At 56.0% G+C, this 20064-nt stretch overlaps 2 protein-coding genes across 4 annotated transcripts in view; one reads left to right on the top strand and one right to left on the bottom strand.

The window, feature by feature from the left end:
- ELAC2 (elaC ribonuclease Z 2) lies at positions 953-17291 on the top strand. Its single transcript, XM_018064679.1, has 24 exons — positions 953-1252; positions 1705-1755; positions 1876-1946; positions 3009-3073; positions 4358-4415; positions 5178-5246; positions 5508-5612; positions 6787-6845; positions 9220-9278; positions 9369-9441; positions 9914-10026; positions 10163-10258; positions 10874-11012; positions 11213-11298; positions 12194-12306; positions 13444-13540; positions 14079-14217; positions 14488-14526; positions 14634-14743; positions 15022-15121; positions 15205-15325; positions 15414-15492; positions 15940-16084; positions 16387-17291. Exons 1-24 carry the CDS (start codon positions 1020-1022, stop codon positions 16603-16605), a joined length of 2439 nt encoding a protein of 812 aa, XP_017920168.1. The 5' UTR covers positions 953-1019; the 3' UTR covers positions 16606-17291.
- ARHGAP44 (Rho GTPase activating protein 44) overlaps positions 17260-20064 on the bottom strand; it is a 117327-nt gene continuing 114522 nt past the window's right edge. Inside the window, exon 21 of one of the 3 annotated variants that reach the window (XM_018064675.1) lies at positions 17260-18673. In XM_018064675.1, the coding sequence (XP_017920164.1) occupies positions 18534-18673 (140 nt within the window). In that variant the 3' untranslated portion in view covers positions 17260-18533. The remainder of the gene's footprint in view (positions 18674-20064) is intronic. The other 2 variants (XM_018064677.1, XM_018064678.1) reach the window with 2 other exon arrangements.

Below are 20064 nucleotides of genomic sequence, written 5' to 3'. Positions count from 1 at the left end.
TAAATAAGCAGGGTGACAATATACAGCCTTGACGTACTCCTTTTCCTGTTTGGAACCAGTCTGTTGTTCCATGTCCAGTTCTAACTGTTGCTTCCTGACCTGCATATAGGTTTCTCAAGAAGCAGGTCAGGTGGTGATTTAATTCTAAAACTTTATGAAGTATTGTACTTCCTCATGGTTCAGTGGCTAAGACTCTATCCTCCCAATGCAGGGGCCAAAGTTTGATTCCCTGGTCAGGGAATTACATCACACACGTTGTAGCTAAAGATCCTGCGTGCTACAGCTGAGACTTGGTACAGCCAAATAAATACACAAAAATATTAAAAAAAATAAAACCTTACGAAGTAAAAACTGACTACCCACACTTTACAGTTAAGGAAACGGGCTCAGAGAAGTCAAGATCACTCGACTAATAAAAGACTCTCTTATTCCAGAGATTGTTCTCTTAACTCCCATTCTTGCTTTTCTTTCCAAAACCCAGTAAAACACATCTGAAACGTGTATTCATACGAAAATTACAACATAAAAGTTAGCAAAACTCCTATAGTAAAGGTCTATATAGTTTATCTCCTCACATCTAATCCTAACCACCACCACAAGCGGTTGACTCGTCCAAGGGAACAGCTCAGAATAGGTGGGAACCGGTGCCCAGCCGCTGAGCCTAAGCCCACATCTCCTTTTCCGGTCCTGTGCCCCAGGAAGTCCCGCCCCGAGTCCCCGGAAGCCCCGCGCAGACGAGGGAAGATTTCCGGAAAGAACAGCCAGGGGAAGCCAGAAAGAAACCAGGGACGGGGCCGTTCAGGGCGCTCTAGCATTCTTCCTCTCTATGACCACCGCCAATTGACAAGGGCTGTGCGAAGAGATCCCTCCCTATTGGACGTGCGGCCTCGCGGAGGCGGGCAGCTCGGCTGGCGGCGCGCTGATTGGCTGGGGCTCCACGCGGGTGGAGGGGCGGTGCTCGCGGGGCATGCGGACCGAGGCCGCCGGCTGCGCTCGGGTCCGGGAAGAGGAGGCTGTGTATGTGGGCGCTCCGCTCGCTGCTGGGGCTGCGGTGCGCGGCCGCGCGCACCATGTCGCAGGGGCCGGCGCGCCGCCCGCGGCCGCCCAAGGACCCGCTGCGGCACCTGCGCACGCGGGAGAAGCGCGGCCCGTCATGGGGGCCTGGGGGCCCGAACACCGTGTACCTGCAGGTGGTGGCAGCCGGTGGCCGGGATGCGGGCGCCGCCCTCTACGTCTTCTCGGAATTCAACCGGTCCGTGCGCCGCGCTGGGGCCCGGTGGGGGGTGGGTGTCCCCTGGCCGAGCCCCGCCTCCCTAGGCTTGGTCACCCGGTTGTCAGTGTGGATGCGAGAGCCCGCACCCCGTACTTCCCGGTCCGTGCGGCTCCGGGAGGCGCCCCTGACCGCTTAGGCAGAGCCCTCTCGCGTGCGCCCCATGGCTGGGGCCTCTTAGTCCGTGTGTGAAGTGGGCAGGTGTGCGGAGGAGGTGATGGAAGAGGACCCCAGCACCGGCCCACCCCTGCCCCCTCGCGTCTGCCGAGGAGGGTTCAAAACCTAGCGTCCTAACAGCAGACACTCGGCCGGTAGCACCACATGGGTTTTCAGGGTTTTTTTTTTCTTTCCCCTCTATGGTGTACAGCAAAGCGTCTGATCGGTGGCAGAAGCTTTACAGACTCTGACTCTCTGGTACGATATTCGTCTTCTAGGTATCTCTTCAACTGCGGGGAAGGCGTCCAGCGACTCATGCAGGAGCACAAGTGAGTCAGCCCTCTTCCTGCGGGGCGGGGATGACTGTGCGGCTTTGACACGGGGGTCAGCAGAAGAGAGGGTCCCCGGCCAGTGTGTTGTGTCCTGCTCCAGCGCTTTCTCTTTCTTAGGCTGAAGGTGTCCCGTTTGGACAACATATTCCTGACCCGAATGCACTGGTCTACTGTTGGCGGGTTGTGTGGTGAGTCCGTTCTTGTGCAGGTCAGAGGCTGCAGGGAGGTCTCTGGGATTTTAAGCTGCCTTCTCCGCCCCCGCTCCCACTCCCCCCACTTTTTTTTTTTTTTTTTGCCCATCGCCTGAAGTCCAGGGAAGCTGGAATTCTTTTTATGCCTGCCCCATGAGCTACAGCAGGAAGCATCAAAAAGCGTGGCTCAGAAGAGTAGGTGTTAATGTGGAGGCTGCCTTTAGGTGTTAACCACCCACCTCATTTATTGAGTTGCTGGACTGGAGGTGCGGGACCGACTGGAGTGTGTGGTCAAAGTAAATGGGGATCACAGTAAATACTAGGTGGCCAAGGAGATGGTTTGGGTCTTTGCATAACAGACTTTTTGGCCAACTCATTATGTCTGCCACTGGGACCATCAGCTACACAGAGACCCAGTATCCAGATTTGTTGTTGTGTAGTGGCTAAGAAGTGTCCGACTCTTTTGTGACCCCATAGGCTATTATAGCCCGCCAGGCTCCTCTGTCTGTGGAGTTTTCCAGGCAAGAATACTGGAGTGGGTTGCCATTTCCTTCCCCAAGGGATCGTCCCCACACAGAGATCAAGCCCAAGTCTCCAGCATTGGCAGGCGGATTCTTTACCACTGAGCCACCAGGAAAGCCCGGTACCCCGATTAGCCCCTTGTTTCTGCCCGTCAATTAGAAAGATCGAGATTGCTTTGCTGCCACATTCTGTGGCGTTGTGGAGCAGGTGGGAAGGAGTAGAGGCTGGACTCGCCTCATCCCCCAGGACTGAGACTCAGATGAGGCGCCCAGGGTGCGGAATTGATGCCGTCCTTTGACTCGGTGGATTTTTGCCCCCGACGTGCCTCATTCTAGTGTCAAGTCCTGAGTAAGTGTCCCTTGAACCTCTAGCCAGCACCAGGTCTGCCCTGCATGTGTTCCCTGGTAACTCTGGAATGAGAACAAGTAGAAAACGCAGCCAGTTAAGTAAGGAGTGCGCCTCCTGGCGGTGACTGCGAGTCAGGGCTGTGAGCGATCTGAGTTTATTTGTTCTTCTTTTTTTTTTTTTTTTTTAAAGGAATGATCCTCACTTTAAAGGAAACCGGAGTTCCAAAGTGTGTGCTTTCTGGACCTCCACAACTGGTGAGTCTCAAAGTTGGGCCTTCCATTTTAACTTCCACAGTAATTTCCAGTTTTGCACATCGGCCCTCTGCCCTCCAGAGAAATCTCATAGCGGTGGAAACACTTTGCGTTTCAAGCTAAAGATAACCTGAGTCCAAGCTTTATTGATTCTCTGACTGGGCTCAGGTCACATTCCCTCCTGGAGCCTCAGTGTCTGTATCTGTGAAAGGGTCGCAGGGGTTATGAATTAAACAGGTAACACAGAGCACTTGGTTACTTTGTTTCACACTATATGGACACAAGATAGATGTCAGCTTTTATTCTTTTTTGTTTAAAATTTATTTTTTAATTGAAGGATAATTGCTTTACAGAATTTTGTTGTTTTATGTGAAACCTCAACATGAACAACTTTTATTCTTATTTATTAAATTTCATACATCTCTGTTGTACCTTCCAAGCCAGCTTACAACACTGTGGAGAGGTTATAAACACATTATTGGTATAAGGGTTCACTTCACTTCCCAGGTCCTAAGGGAAAAGGCAGCCAGACACCAGCCCTGCCTGTGACATCTGTCTGCAGAATAATGCCTCGCAGCCGTCCCTCTATGTCCTCCTCATTAGCTCTGTCCCACCATGGTCCGCCATCACTTCCCATGTCCATTCCTCCACCCCCGTGACTGTTCAGCACCGTAGCCACAGGGGTCCCTCTCAAGTGGAACGGAAGGCGGGTCACCTCGTCCTAAAACCCTTCACAGGTCTCTGTAAACATAGTCCAGATACCATCACGTGGCCCCCAGGTCCCACTGGCCCCGGGCCTCACCTGCCCTGCATCTATGCCCAGCCACACAGTGAGGCTGCGGGGCCAGCTCTGAGCTCTTCACAAAGTCCCCACCTGTCTCAGGCCAAGATCATTTTCTCCCTCCTGTGTCCTCCCAAACGTCCGGGCTCAGCTCCAGGGCTTTGGCTTGGGATGCCTGCCCACCGCCCTCCCCCCCCGCCCTGCCAGTAACCCTGCAGACTGTTTGGACCCCAGTCTCCTGTGTTGTTTCAGACGTGCAGGACGCTCAGCCTCACAGCTGCTTGTTGTCATTTGTATGATTTCTGTCTCTTCCCCTGGTTTCTGAGTTCTTTGAGCGCAGGTACCCCATCTTCTCAGTGCTGACCCCCAGGCATCTGACCTGTGGTGGACACTCAGTAAGAAAGTTGAAGGTGCTCTCTGAAGTGTGTTGTACGTTGCTGCCTCCAGCGCCTCTCATGTATTGGCGCTTGGACATGTGTTTCGTCCTCCTTGTTTTTCTTTCTTAGGAGAAGTATCTGGAAGCTATCAAAATATTTTCTGGTCCACTGAAAGGAATAGATCTGGGTAAGTCCTTGATAACTACTCATATGCCCCCTTCTCTCAAATCAGAATCCATAAAAGCTGACCAAAGTAAACCTTAAAAATCAAGTGCTTCATCCATGTGAGATGAATTTTGAACCTGTTGCTGATTGCACTTTCTCTGCCCTGACCTCATCCCCTTAAACAACGGCGGGAAGGCAGGAGTGAGTCAAAAGCTGCCAGGTACGGGGTGTGTGCAGGATGGGGTCTCCTTGGGGCCCTGAGGCTCCTACCTGGCCCTGTAGGTGGGTGTCACCATTGAGTGGCCTTGGATCCCTCACAGAGAGAGGGCCTGGGAGCAGGTTTTCTGGGAGCACATGGCCGGTTGATGGGAAGAGGCCTGACCGAGGTACCGGCCGGGTCAGGGGCATCTCCGGTTGGTTCTTCTGTAGAAGAACGCTGGTGTTTTATTTCAGAACTTTTTTTGGCTCTCAGAGTTGAGAGCATAGGTTCCCTGGCCTGGCAGTGCTGAGTGTCAACCTGTGTCTCTTACACTTAACCATCGGCTTCATTTTCTTTTGGCGGTTCATCACCAGTGAACCTCGTATGTCTTTTCACGTGGCTGTGCTAAACGTTAATGGCTGAAGATGTAGTTTTGCTGCTTCCCTAAATATTTTCATTTCTTAGAAATTCTCGGTTTAATGCAGATTTCTGCAAAATTCCAAAGCACTTCCATTGCTCGGGGAAGGTGATTCCCGTGCCCGTGTTTGCTGCCCCGGTCCCTATCCCATGGTCTTTTCCCCACAGCCGTGCGGCCCCACTCAGCGCCAGAATACAAGGACGAGACCATGACGGTGTTCCAGATCCCCATCCACTGTGAGTACCAACATGGTGGGGACCCCTGGTGGTCCATCGGTTAGGGCTTTAAGGGAACTAAGACCCTACAAGCTGAGCTGCACAGGCAAACATTTAGAAAGCCACGTTTTCTTGGGGCGCGAGGAGGTGGGTCCTTGGCGAGGAAGGCGGGGGGATGGGAGAAACCGCTGGTGGCCAGTGGAGGACAGGCCAGTGTAGTGGGCACCTGGCTGTGAGCTCGCCCGAGGGCTGTGTCATCTGCTCATTTCCCCTACCGACCAGGCGAGCAGACGAGTGGTCAGCAGCCGCCCGCACAGAGTCCAGAGCGGCTGAGTCCACAGCCGCCTCCACATGCAGAACCAGCTGACGGAGAGCAGCATCCAGACGGTAATGGCGCTCGGTCAGCAGTGCGCTGTCGAGGGGGCTGGGGTGGACGTGGGGTCTGTTTTAGTCCTTGCTTCCTTCTGCTCTCCATTCAAGTTTTTGTCCTAAGGAAGTTCTCTGTGCAGAACAGACGCTTTTTCCTTGTCCCGTTAGGACACCTGCAGGCAGCTGAGAAGGCTGTCGTAAAGGTGGCCACACGGAGCCTTAAGGGCCAGTTTGTAGCCAGGGGGTAGGGGCCCAAGCTTCGGGTCCAGTTTACCCAGAGGAAAACAGGGCCTGGCAAATGATTCATACAGAGGCTTTTGTGTTTCCCATTTTCTGGTACAAAATTATGTTATTTCATTATACAGTACAGATCATTTAATTAAGTCTTTCCAATTCATTGCTGAGTCTTTGGATTTTTTTGAATTCCCATTTCACATGTAGCAAATTAGTATTTGCGTGTGTACCTGTCGAGTTTGCAAAACCACACACACAGGAACACTGCTCTGACGTTGTTGGTGTCAGCAGATGGAGGAGGCTCGATGAACTGTTTGTGTCTCATTGAGGCAGCAGTAATGCCAGTTAATTTTTGTGAATGCAGGACCTAACAGCCAAGCTGACAAAGCAGTCAAAGAGTGGCTTTGTGCCTCCTCTTCCGAATGACAGCCCCCTGGGAAACGGGATCAAAATTCCAGGATGAGACCTACCAGAGGAATCGGGCTGCTTGAGGACACTGTGGTCCAGGGATGGGCAAGCTTGATAAGTTCCCGCCTCTGCTCTGAGGATCGAGGGGCCCCAGCCCTGTGAACTGTCCTCCTTGGATGGCATGAGTGAGGACTGACATTTTTGCAGGCCTTTCAACTTTTACGTTATTTCTCACAGAGTTATTGATAAAGCACATTATAGCTTATTTTTCTCCCTTATCTCCACTTCTAGGTAAAACATAAAACATTTAAAAACCCTTCACTTGCTCTTTTCTGGTTTGAGTTTTTGCATTTTTGTTTTCTCAAATCTCAACATGAGTTAGAAAAAAAAGAAAGTTCTGCTTGAGAGAAAAACAAGTGTGTGTGTGTGTATCCAAAGTTCCTTCCTTTTAAATTTGTGTGACGCCAGGTTAAGTGTCATTTGATCACTGACCTGTGATGCCTGGAAGCCTTGCCATTCGCCCGGTCACGGTCGGACTGTCTCTTCTCAGGTGTTGGCCGGAAAGTGCGTGGCAGGGACACCTCCTTGGTGGTCGCTTTCGTCTGTAAGGTGAGCGCGTGTCTGGTGACCTGAGGGTAGCAGCTTTCTCTGTGATCAGAGAAAACACCTGGTTCCCAGTAAACCGCCCGTGCTCGTGTACGTGTCCAGATTGTCTTCCAACCAGAGTCAGTCTTCGGAAACATGTTTCCTAGTTGGCTGTGAGCCTCGCTCTTGAACTTCAGAAACAGCGAAAGGTTAAGTTTCTGAAGTCAATGGAAATTGGGTTGATTTACAGTGTTAACTACTGCTGTACAGCAAAGTGATTCAGTTATACACGTGTGTATGTATACTCTTTTTAAAAATACTTTTCTCCATTATGGTTTATCACAGGATGTTTTCTTGTTCTATACGGTAGGACCTTATATCCATTCTATATGTGATAGTTCGCATTTGCTAATTCCAAGCTCCCACTCCTCCCCTCCCCTCCCCGACCCCGGACTTCCCGCTTGGTGACCAGTCTTTTTCTCAGATAGGTTCATTTGCATCCTGTTTTAGATTGGACGTATAAGTGATAGCAAATGGAATTTGTCTTTTTCTGACTTCACTTAATATGTTGATCTGTAGGTCCATCTATGTTGTCACAAATGGCATTTAATTTTTATATGGTTGAGTAATATTCTATCATGTATACACATATATATATCTATATACCACATCTTTTTTATCCATTCCTCCATCAACGGATGCTTGGGTTGCTTCTATGTCCTGGCTGTTGTAACCAGTATTGCAGTGCATATTAGGGTGCATATATCTTTTTAAATTACGGTTTAAATTATGGTTTTAAATTATGGTTTTCTCCTGATACATAGCCAGGAGTGGGATTGCTGGATTGTATGGTAATTCTGTTTTTACTTTTCTGAGGAACCTTAATACTGTTTTGCACAGTGGCTGCACCAACTTACATTTTCACCAACAGTGTAGGAGGGTTCCCTTCTCTCCACATCCCCTCCAGCATTTATTGTTTTGTAGACTTTTAAATGATGACCATTCTGATTGGTGTGAGGTGGCACTTCATTGGAGTTTTGATTTGCATTTCCCTAATGATTAGCAATGTTGAGCATCTTTTCATGTGCATATGTATGCATATATATGGATAGCTATTGGCTATCCATATATATCTTGTTTGGAGAAATGTCTGTTTCGGTCTTCCGTCCATTGTTCCCATTAGGTTGCTTTTTTGGTTGTTGTTGAGTTTATGAGCTATTTGTATGTTTTGGAAATTAAACCCTTTTAGTTGCGTCATTTGCAAATATTTCTACCACTGTGTAGGTTGGCTTTTCATTTTGTTTATGGTTTCCTTTGCTTTGCTAAAGCTGTGAGTTTGATTAGGTCCCATTTGTTTATTTTTACTTCTGTTACTTTGGGAGACTGACCTAAGAACACATTGGTATGATTTATGTCAGAACGTTTTGCCTGTGTTCTCTTGTAGAAGCTTTATGGTGTCATGTCTTATATTTCAGTCTTTAAGCCACTTTGAGTTTATTTCTGTGTATGGTGTGAGGGAGTGTTCTAGCTTCACTGACTTAAATGGATCTGTCCAACTTTCCCAGCACCACTTGCTGAAGAAAGTCTTTTCCCCCATTGTGTTAATATATTCTTGCCACCTTTGTTGAAGATCAGTTGACTGTAGGTGTGTGGATTTACTTCTGGGCTCAATTAGTAGCTTTTATTATCTGGAGATATGTTCTCTCTATACCCACTTTGGTAAGAGATTTTCTTTTGTAATCATTACTATGTTTGTTTATTTCTGGCGGTGCTGGGTCTTCACTGCTGGCATGGGCTTTCTCTAGTTGTGAGCAGGAGCTTCTCTGGTTGCAAGCGGGGGCTCCTCTAGTTGTGAGCAGAGGCCCTTCTAGTTGTTGAGTAGGGCCCCCTCAAGTTGTGCAAGTTTTTAAGTACAGAATGATGATCATGAGGTTTTGCGATAGGATTTTTTTCCCTTCTAACGTAATAAGAGAATACTGGGAATTTTTTATTGTAACTTCTCTCTGGTATGAAAGCAGCAGCACAGTTTTGCCACATGTGTGAAAAGTCAGCAAGAAAAGCCACCCCCAGTTTCCCTGTCCCTGGAGTGCGAGCCACACGGTGGAGCCGTGACTGTTTCTGTTGGACTCTGTTCTGGTGACGCTCCGTTGGCTCTCTCTTGACCAGCGCAGGATAACAAAACGAGCGTCTCTCCTCCAGGTGCTTGGAGGACGCTTCTTACTTGGGATGGGAATAGACGGCATGTTATTAGATGGACAAGGAGTTAACAAGGTTGGGGAAGTAAGCAGATCAGTTTTAAAGCATTCAGTTTCCAGTGCTAAACCGACTGCAAAACTGATGGTGGAAACCATGCTTCTCCGTCAGACCCTGGCCTCACATGCTGTCCTCTTCCTCACAGCTCCACGTGAAGAAGGGAAACTTCTTGGTGCTCAAAGCGAAGGAGCTGGGTCTCCCAGTGTGAGTGGCGGGGCGTCTGGGGGCGGGCTTCACCTGGCACAGGGCACCCCCGGGGCCCCACCCTCACCGAGGCCTCGCCTATCATTTCAGCGGAACAGCTGCCATCGCCCCCATCATTGCTGCCGTCAAGGACGGGAAGAGCGTCACCTACGAAGGGAGAGAGGTGGGTGCAGTCCTGGCAGCCACAAGCTGGGCCCAGACGCTAGACAGTCGCTGTCTGGTTTGGGCCCCACTTGCAGGGGAGTGAGCAGCTTGGGTTTCATCACTGAGCTGAGCTTGTCTAGGCTTGTCCTGCACATCAGTGCTGGCCGAGTGGTGGCATTTCTGGGGTTTTCCCTTTAGGATTTGAGGGTCTTCCTGATAGGACAGGGGCTGTCCCTGTCCCTGGGTTCAGGGGAGGCCCCCTCAGGGTGGACTTCAGGCATGGCCCCAAGGAGTGACATCCTCACCAAGGTTGGAGGATGTAAGGACGAGACTGCACCGAGAGCGGAATGTGAAATGCGCTGGCCGGCCGGCCCCGGCTGGTGTCAGTGGAGAGAGGGTGGAGGTGTGGACGCTCCCCGAGGGGGCTGTGCTGTCACTGGGAACTCGGGGGCCTGCCCTGGGAGCACACAGTGACCCCAGGGACTTCACAGATTCTGCCTGAAGAGATCTGCACCCCTCCGGACCCCGGGATCACCTTCATCGTGGTAGAATGTCCAGACAAAGGGTTCATCCAGCCGCTGTGTGAGAATACTGCCTTCAGGAGGTGAGGCGGGCCCTCCTGGAGGGAGGTGAGAACCGACATTGCTTGGGAGAGCCAGGCCGGGCTCCCACTACCCAGTCCGAGGTCTGCACTCTGTGCCTCACTGGACCCAGCAGAGCCTCCGCTTGCTTCCTCCCAGTTACCAAGAGAAGGCCGATGCCCCCGTGGCCCTGGTGGTCCACATGGCCCCGGAGCACGTGCTTCTGGACAGCGGGTACCAGCAGTGGATGGAGAGGTAGGAGGGGCCCCGGGCTCCTGCCCTTCCTGGAGGTCGGGGGCGTCCGTGCTGTGAAGACAGTCCCCGCGAGGGGGCGCTGCGAGCACACGTCTGCTTGCCTGGGGCTGGCTTCCTGCCTGCACCCTCCACACCCTCACCTCGGAACAAACCCTACCTGTGTTGATGATCACGTGTGTGTTTCCTAACACGTGGAGGATAGAGCAGCAGCCTTGCTTTAGAAGCTTTATCCACGTCGGGCACCTTCCTGCTCTTCTCCACCGCCCGCCTGAGGGCTGGGTGGAGGGACTTGGCTGGGGTTGGACTGGGGCACGTGGTGACTCCTCTCTTGCTGGCGCCCCTGGTCCTCTGCCCCTCGTGGTCTGAGTGTTGGCGTCCATCACCATCTTCCTTTCCTCCCCTCATCCCCGTGCTCCCGAGTCCCCAGCCCTGGAACTATTCCTGGTTTCCCAAAGGCCTTGAACTGGGCTCTGAGGAGGAGCTGGGCTGTGTCTGGCCACTTGGGGTGACCTCTGGACAGGTCACTCGCCCTCGAGTGGTCCCAGTACATGACCACCCTGTGGGCTGGAGTGCCCCCAGAAAGACACCATGACGACCGTGTGTCCACCGTCTTAGGTTCGGGCCCAACACTGAACACCTGGTTCTGAATGAGAACTGTGAGTCGGTCCACAACCTGCGCAGCCACAAGATCCAGACCCAGCTCGGGCTCATCCACCCCGGCATCTTCCCCCCGCTCGCCGGCCCCCGCCCTCAGGTAGCAGCCCCCTGACCTCCAGTCACCGGACCCCACCCTCAGGTAGCCCCCCACCTCCACTCGCCAGCCCCCACCCTCAAGCCGGCTCCTGCCCTCGGGTAGCCCCCAATCTCCACTCGCCAGCCCCCGCCCTCGAGTAGTGGCTCTCCTTTGTCCCTGTTGTACCCCACCCACATGGGTCACAGCTCCGTCTCTTGCAGGAAGGCAGTGCTGCCCAGGGTGTGCCCACGGTCCGAGGCCAGTGTCTCCTTAAGTACCAGCTCCGACCCCGGCGGGAGTGGCAAAGGTCAGTGTGGTCTCGGGGTCGGGAGGTCAGTGTCTCAGGTCTGCAGCCACGTGGCCTCTGCCTCCGAGCAGGAAAGTCAGTCGCTCGCCATCCGGTCGCCCTGAAAGACTGCCTGTTACCAGTCTGATTTCTGACCCAGTGTGTGGTGGAGTGTTGAGATGTGTGTTTGTACTGTGGGTTTAGGGCCTAATGCACTGTAGGGCTTTTCCCAGGTCATGATAGAGTCTTCAGAACAAGGTCGTCGCCAGGTTTCCAGGCGGGGGTGCTTGCTCACTGGAGGCACTGGAGGCACTGCAGTCCTCCTGCTGCGTTAACGAAACAAGTGCCTTCCATAAAAATCTTTGGGTGAAACAGGGTTTCCTTGGAAGAGTCTTAAGCGGGGGTTGGGGGAGGGGTACTGGGTCAGAGGCCGGCCCTGCCTGAAGCACCTGGTGAACCCAGCTTACCCTGCAGCCAGTCACGTGAGAGGTGCTTACTGCCCTCTGTCTTCAGTGTTTAAAAATTTGAAGTGTCCTGTGCACACCAGTGTGGTCCAAGTGGACCACGTTTGGGAAGGTGGCTGGACCTTGGCCACTGTTGTGTTGAATAGTTGGGGCCCTTTAAGAGCCCTCCTCCCCCTCCCCCAGGGGGATGCCTGGCACGACTGGGGTCTAGTGAGTAGAGAGGTCAGGGAGGCCCCTGCCCATGTATCAGTGCTGCCAGGGCCAGCCCGCCCGCTGTGAGCTGCGAGGTTCTGAGGACTGGAGGTGTGAGACCCGCTGGGCTGGGGAGGGTCTGCCACGCCGTGACTGAGAGGTGGAAGCACTTGCAGGCAGTCCCCAGGGCCAGTGCTGACGTCAGCTCTCTCTCACGGCCACGGCACCCTTCTGTCCTCTTTTCCACCACCACCTTGCAGGGATGCCGTCCTGACGTGCGACCCCGAGGAGTTCATCGCCGAGGCCCTGGAGCTCCCCAACTTCCAGGAGAGCGTGCAGGAGTACAGGAAGACGGCCCAGGACGGCCCAGAGGGTGAGGCAGACCAGGGACCAGCGCCTCCCGGGCTTGCCCTCCGGAGGGCATTCGTGCAGCACCGACTGCGGGGTCAGCCTGACGCTATCTAACCCCAGGGCCTTCTGGTCTGCTTACTACCAGTGCCTGCCCCCACCCAGACCAGTCAGGTCGGAGGTTAGGGGATGAGGCCCATGCAAGCCGAGCATGAGGGTCTGGGACCTCGGGTGAGGTTCTGGGCAGAACCGCCGTGTTTGTGTCCCACTCTGGCCCCATCACTCACCGTGTCGGGCTTCCCCTGCCCCAGTGGGAAGACAGTTTGGGGAACTCTGGGGCCTCTCTGCAGTAGTTGGTTTTCCCAGTGGTGGTGTTCTCAGCTAACACCTGAAGTGGAGAAAGGAGGCTGGACCAGAAGGTGGGGCCAGGTCCAAGCCAGTCAGCACCAGGCTGGAGTCTCAGGACTGGGCCTCCTGGCTGCGCTTGCCGGGGTAGGCTTCAGGTTCGCATGTTAAAGCTCCGTTTGTATCGTTGCTCGTGGGCGTGCACACGGGGCCTGTCTGGCTGGGCGAGGCCTTGCGGGGCCCCAGGCTTCAGGATCCAGGAGGCTGTGCCGCTTCCTCCCAGAGGGCAGACCCCCCCCCGAGCCCCTCCCAGCAGGGTGGGACCTGTGCCAGGTGGGCTCAGCCCAGAGGTCTGAGCTGATTCTCAGCACGGAAAGGGGCCCCCTGTTATATCATCTAGTAGGAGACTTGGGGGCTTCCCTGAAAGCTCAGTTGATAAAGAATCTGCCTGCAATGCTGGAGACCCTGGTTCGATTCCTGGGTCGGGAAGACCCGGTGGAGAAGGGATAGGCTACTCACTCCAGTATTCTTGGGCTTCCCTTGTGGCTCAGCTGGTAAAGAATCCACCTGCAATGCGGGAGACCTGGGCCTGGGTTCAATCATTGGGTTGGGTTCAGTTATTCTCCCCTGGAGAAGGTAAAGGCTACCCACTCCTGTATTCTGGCCTGGAGAGTTCTATGGACTGAACAGCTTTCACCACCAAGAGACTTGGGCCTGTGGAATTGCTCTGCTTTTCGCCCCTTCTGATCTGAACATCACCCCCTCCTGGGGATCTGGACTTAACCTCAGGGCTGGCTCACAACGTGTTTTTCCATAGAGACGAGCAGCCAGTACCCAGAAGTGGTCTTCTTGGGAACAGGGTCCGCGATCCCAATGAAAATCCGTAACGTGAGCTCCACGCTTGTCAATATCAGGTATGAACCCTTGAAGGGAGGCGTTGCTGGCAGGGGGACCCTGCCCCACTCCCAGGTGACTCAGAAGGTGCAGCCTTTAATCCCTGGAGGCCAGTCTTGGCTGGAGCGCCCGGGGAGAGGTGGGGCAGTAAGGTGATAGGTGGTCCAGGTAGCTGACTTGGACATGAGGGATCCATGCAGTTGGACACCCAGTGCGTCTCTGGATGAAGCAGGTGATGTGCTGTGAGCCATCACCTGGTCACCTGGCTGAGACGCAGTCTCACCAGGCTTTCAGCTCCCACTGTGAACTAGTCAGTAACGGCCCCCACCAGCATCGTGGTGCACCTGCCCCCAGGCTCCGCTTCCCACACAGACCATCTCTTGGGTGCCCAGCATCTGTGCGACTCCGGGGACGCTCGTGTATGTCCCGGGGCGTCGGGATGTCCTCTGGTACAAGGAGGACAGATGTGAGGCTGCGTTCACCTTGAGGGCAGCCCCCCGGGTGGGGCTGAGGTATCGCCCTGTCCTCCCTGAGTGATCCCCCCTCGGTCCCCCACAGCCCCGACACGTGCCTGCTGCTGGACTGCGGGGAGGGCACCTTCGGGCAGCTGTGCCGCCACTACGGGGACGGTGTGGACCGGGTCCTGGGCTCCCTGGCCGCCGTGTTTGTGTCCCACCTGCACGCCGACCACCACACGGTGAGTGGGCTCCCTCCTCGGGCCCCGTGCCTCCCACCCAGCGCGGTATCTTAGGAAAACTCGGTGGCCTTTGTGTCTTGAGGCCTCAGGGTCTCCTCTGGCCAGGCAGCTGCTTGGAGCCACCTGTAGCCAGAGGTGGGCGGCAGCCGGGTGGTGGGCATCGGAGAGGGGTGGCTGACGGCGACCAAGGACTGCAAGCTGGGGTCCCAGGGTCCTGCCTCGGGAGGGAGGTCGGGTCTGCGCGAGGCTGATTGTGTTCCCTCCTCCCAGGGCTTGTTGAACATCCTGCTACAGAGAGAGCGTGCTCTGGTGAGTCCACTGGACTGTACTGCTCCTTGTTTCCTGGTATGACACACGCACGCCTCCTCCCACTCCACACCGTTTCCACTGAAACATCTGCTCTCTCTCCGCTGCAGGCATCGCTGGGCAGACCCTGCCACCCTCTGCTCGTGGTCGCCCCCACCCAGCTCCGGACCTGGCTCCAGCAGTACCATAACCAGTGCCAGCCGCTGCTGCACCACGTCAGGTGGGCTCGGGCTGGGTGGCAGAGCTGCGGAGGGCGGAAACCCTCGGGTGGCTCCCACACATCAAGGCCCTTTGCTTTCAGTTTCTCCTGGCCTCCTCCACTTCCATCCGCAAGTCTAGATCTCTGCCAGCACTTCTCCATGAAACGGTTTCCAGGCCTAGCACCCTGCTTTCTCAGTGACAGCACTGAATTGTTCCTTGTAATAGTGGGGCTCTCTAGTCAGCGGCCTAAACATCAAATTAAATGTTCTTTTTCTTAAATGTTTTATCTTCTCACAGTATTATTCCTGCCAAATGCCTTCAGAAGGGAGCTGAGGTCTCCAGCCCTGAGGTGGAGAGGTTGATAAATTTGCTGCTGGAAACCTGTGGCCTGGAGGAGGTAGGGGGAGGCCTGGGCGCAGGCGGGCAGGTGGGGACCACAGAAGCATGTGGCTGGCCGTGAGCCCACCACCCCTCCTCCAGTTCCAGACCTGCCTGGTACGGCACTGCAAGCATGCCTTCGGCTGTGCGCTGGTCCACATGTCCGGCTGGAAGGTGGTCTACTCGGGGGACACCATGCCCTGCGAAGCTCTGGTCCAGATGGGTGAGTAGGGGCATGTTCTGTGCGGCCCCCAGACCCCTGTGGCCCCCAGGCAGAGGGCTTATTCTCGGCACCTGTACTGCTGCTTCAGGGAAGGATGCCACCCTCCTGATCCACGAGGCCACCTTGGAAGACGGTCTGGAAGAGGAAGCCGTGGAGAAGACACACAGGTACAGAGCGCCCGGTCCCTGTGGCTCCCCAGGTGATGCTGGGCTGGCCTGCTTCCCACCAAGGGCCGTAGGGGCTTCTGACCCCGAGCGACTGTCTCCCCAGCCTCCACTTTTATTTCTGTGGCACCTCTAAGGCAAGACTCTGGAGGAGGTGTGGCTCAGGAAAGAACTGGAAATATGCTGAAGCCAGGGAAGCATGGCTGGGGCAGGGTCAAGGGGCCATCTAAGGGAGGAGTGTGTCACCCCAAGTGGGAGGCCTCTGTCCCCGAGGCCTTCACTGGTGGGCAGTCGCACAACGCAGAGCCTGGGTTGCACTGGGGGAGGTGGCAAGATGGGCCCTGGGGTGGCTTTGCGTCAGCGGCAGGAAGCCTGTGGCCCCCAGGTGCCTGTCTGGGCCGGGGTCTGCGCGGCCTGCTCCTCCAGCCTCCCGTTGACCCGTGTGTGCAGCACCACCTCCCAGGCCATTGGTGTGGGCATGCGGATGAGCGCAGCCTTCATTATGCTGACCCACTTCAGCCAGCGCTATGCGAAGATCCCGCTCTTCAGCCCTGACTTCAACGAGAAAGTGGGCATCGCCTTCGACCACATGAAGGTGAGGGGACCCCTTGGGCGGGGGCAGGGAGAGGTGCCTCCATCTGTGTGGATGGCTGGGCTCGGCCTGCTGCCCACCACAGCCGGCACAGAGCCTTGGGGCACAGGCCCCCGAAAGCCCCCTGGAGGCCCAGCTATGACACGTGAGCCACTCTCCGCCCAGGGACGGCATTCTCTGAACAGTAAAGCTGGGCCTCTGGAGCCTGGCTTCCTCTCCCTACAGCCGGGCCAGTCTTCCAGCCGAGTCTGCCTGCGAGGGTGGCCAGTGCCTGTGAGCCATGACGGCCTCGTCTTGCCTTGTAGGTCAGCCTGGGGGACCTCCCGACGGTGCCCAGGCTGACGGCGCCGCTGAAGGCCCTGTTTGCCGGGGACCTGGAGGAGATGGAGGGGCGCCGGGAGCGCCGGGAGCTGCGGCAGGTGCGGGCGGCCCTGCTCGCCGGGGAGGATGTGGAACCACCGCAGAAACGCGCCCCCGCGGAGCAGCCCCCGAGCCCGAAGAGCAAGAAGGCCAGGGCCCAGTAGACGTGGGGCCGGGGAGTGTGGAGGGAGGCCGCGGCTTCCAGCGGTCTCCTGCACGAGCGCTGGGCTGGGGACACAGCCTCAGGAACGGCATCTCCAAGGACGGGACATTGTGAAGGTGGCGTCTGCACCGAGTGCTGTGTCCCCGTGCTGCGGCCAAGCAGGGTCTTGGGGTACAGCTCTGCACTGCGGGTGCCCGGAAACAGCTTGATCCTGGCAACGGCCTTCAGAGTCCATCCCCGGGGAGCCAGCACCCCTCTGCAGCCTGGTGTCTTAGCCAAAGTCAAGTCGTGTGGACTGTCAGCTGTGGACCGCGATGGGTGGGCGTGCAGTGGTTCCAGGAACGCAGAGATGGGCTGCCGTTCCTGCCGCATAAACAGACTCACCGGAGTGTGAAGCGACACCACGTGGGGCTGGCGGCCGGGCCTCCCCTAGGGCTGGACAGCACTGAGGTCAGTGTCTGGAAAGGGAGTGGCTCTTCACAGACGCCTCTAGTATTCGCGTGTTCTTACCACCGGGGAGGAGGGAGAGGAGCTTTAAAGAGACACAGGTGCTGAGACAGAGAGCAAGGACTGGACTCACCGTGACCTTGGAGTCCCTGGCCTCGCCTCCTGTGTCCCCGCAAGCTTGTTGTTAAGACAGGAAGATAGGCCACGCTCAGGGATAATAAATCTATTTTAATAACATTACTTTTGACAACTATTTGTACACGTATTGAAAGGTAATTGTCATCCCCCGGGCTCCATTACAAATTGGGTACTGAGCTGCCCTGCCAGGATGCGAGCAAAGCCGGGAACATCAGAAATCAGCAAGTCCCACTATTGGAGGAGGATTACTTTACACTTTGTTGGGAAAAATAACGAAGCATTTAAATCTCTCATTGTACACCTGTACATGGGTTTAGATTGAATGGCTCAAATTAAACAAATATAGATTTTATATATACAAATATTATATCCAGTTTAGGTATTCTATTTTAAAAGGATAAAACTGTAAGGTTGGACTCTGCATGCATGACCGGAATCCACTTCGCTCTCCCTCCGTCCCAGGTGTGACCAGAACCCCCAGGATCTCCTCCCCGGGGCCGGCTGGGGGCTCTGTGGAACGGTGAGCCAAGCTCTGCACACCGCTCAGCTGGGGGTGTGGGCCTGGGGCCTCCACGGGCAATGCCCCCTTCCCCTCTGGGCTTTGGGTGACAGGATTATTGCTATTCACTTCTGACCTCCAGAAAATGACCCCCTTTCTTAGCTGGGGGATCCTGGAGGGCTCAATTACTGAGACACATCTCAAGTTTTGGGGATTGCCTGGGGAGTTACGTTTGGGTCCCCCAGACACACTCAACATCGTTTTTAAAACTCAGAAAACCTTCAGACAGTAACGGGAGCGTCATTCCACAGCGTGGAGTAAACTGTTCTTCGTCTTCAGCCATTTACATCAAAGCCCACGGAAGAAGGTCTGCCCCGCCAGCTCCTTGCTGTGAAGAGGAAGGCCGGCCAGGGCCCCAGGCTTCCAGGCTCCTGAGAGCGAGGCCCCCGGCCCGTTCCCTCCCCGCTCTGCACCATCAGGCGGACCTCGCAGGACTCACGGCTGTCAGCACAGGTGACAGGCAGCCCCGGCTGACCACCACCGAGCCGTGCACACCCACCCTGCTGAGGATGTTTCCGACACCAGCCCTCGGGTGGGGAGGGCAGTCACCTGGCGTGGAGGCCGAAAGTGGATCAAAATAGGCACAAAGTCAAAAGGCAAAGATCAAACAAAAGGCCAGAGTCACCATCCGGAGGGGACGAAAAAAATCTGCACCACAGAAACCTGCCGCGTGGCCATCCGCAGGGGTCCCACCTGGCGGCAGCTGCTGCGACGGCATGGGCCGTATGCACGCGCGTGCGCAGTGCTGCTCGCAGGGCCGTGTGCATGCGCGTGCGCGGTGCTGCTCACAGGGCCGTGCTCTCCGACTCCTCCTCCGAGTCTCTCTTCTCAGCCACCGAGTGTCGCCGCACGTGCTCCAGGGGCCCGAGGCGCAGCGCTGACCCCAGCTCCACGTGGATGGAGGGCACGTCGAAGTGGACCAGATCTGCAAGGCGGCAGGGGCGAGGTGGGGGGGAAGGCTGAGAGCCTGGGGGCCTGGGGTGTCACAGAAGGGCCAGCTGGTGCGGGGGTCCCCTGAAGCTGGTCTCGAGGGGCCTGCTCCACCCATGGGCCTGGACATCCACATTCCTACCTGTGGTTCAGGCCCACTGGATCCCTTACTGCCTGGAACCAGACTCTGCATACAGGGGAATCCCCCTGGCTGAGCCAGGTGACACCAGATTGGGGATGTCAGGGCTGATGGACAGGGGGTCCTGACACAGTGGCCCAACTCAAGACCACACATGTATGCCTAAGGGACTGGCAGAGGTGAGACGAGGGTCTCCCTGAGGACCCCGGGAGTAAGGGAGGCAAGCTCCTCCCTGTGGGCATCGCCACCCCCATTCCCGTCCCACTTGCCTCCAGTTACGCCTCTGCTCGGTACTGAAAGGTCACTTCCTGGAAAAAGCCCAGGAAGAGGGCTGGTCCCCAAGGCAACACACGTAGTCTGTCCAGACCTCAGCAGGCAGCTCGGGGCTGGGGGCCCGGTGGGTTGGGGCAGGGGCAGGGGCAGCGCCCTGACTCCCAGGGCTGCAGGGCTAAAGGGACCTGTCACTCCCTCTGGGCCTGCTGAGCTCTGGCCTCCGCTCAGCCTCACCGTCCCCAGGTAGGGGACTGAGGACCCACACCACGGGGGAGCAGACGGGGGTGGGGCTTCCCGTTTTTGTCAAACATTCCATCCAAGGAAGACTATGGCAAGTGGACAGACAGACGCATAGACACCGTCTTCAAAGACACACAAACATGGAAGCTCTGGGACGAAGGTCCTCCTCTCTCCTGACCCCCCCACTGCCCAGAACAGCCCCCTGCCTGACCCAGCAGAGACGGGGACAGGGGTGGGGGTCCATAGCTCCGCCGAGCTCCTCCTGCCAGCCTGGCCTATAAGGTGTGGCACACCCTGCAGCTTGGACTCAAAGCCCCGCCTCTGTCCCCAGGCGGAGTGCGACCTTGGGCGCCTTCTGACCCCGCCTGGGCCTGGCAGTCACTGGTGTGACACAGGTGGGAAGGTGCCTGCAGGCGAAGCAGGTGAAGGACGTGCAGCCTGAGGAGAGCTGCCCGGCGGCCACCTTGGCCGCTCCTTAAGCCACACTGAGTAGGAAGGTAACTCAGGCAGATGGGACGCAGTGGGAGAGAAGCCCCTGCAGACGGCCGAGAAAGGAGAGGCCCATCCTTGGGACAGAGGCCCCAGGAGGCCTGTCGGGGCCCGTGTGGGCAGCAGACACCGCAAAGCCACTCCTGTCCAGAACGTGCAGCTCTCCTGGGGGGCAGAGGGGACCCCCTGCGCCATTCTGGCTGCCGACACCTGCTTCCTGCCTCTGCTTTCCTTACGAACTTCTA

This window comes from Capra hircus, chromosome 19, assembly GCF_001704415.2.
Source record: "Capra hircus breed San Clemente chromosome 19, ASM170441v1, whole genome shotgun sequence".
In the NCBI taxonomy this organism is placed as follows: Eukaryota; Metazoa; Chordata; class Mammalia; order Artiodactyla; family Bovidae; genus Capra; species Capra hircus.
This window is presented reverse-complemented; position numbering and strand designations above follow the sequence as displayed.

Excerpts from the sequence above, each read along its gene's own strand:
- ELAC2 (XM_018064679.1), top strand. The coding sequence starts at position 1,020 with ATGTGGGCGCTCCGCTCGCTGCTGGGGCTGCGGTGCGCGGCCGCGCGC. Across the intron at positions 9,279-9,368 it reads AAGGAGCTGGGTCTCCCAGT|CGGAACAGCTGCCATCGCCC; the intron begins GTGAGTGGCGGG and ends CTATCATTTCAG. Across the intron at positions 15,122-15,204 it reads AAACCTGTGGCCTGGAGGAG|TTCCAGACCTGCCTGGTACG; the intron begins GTAGGGGGAGGC and ends CCCCTCCTCCAG.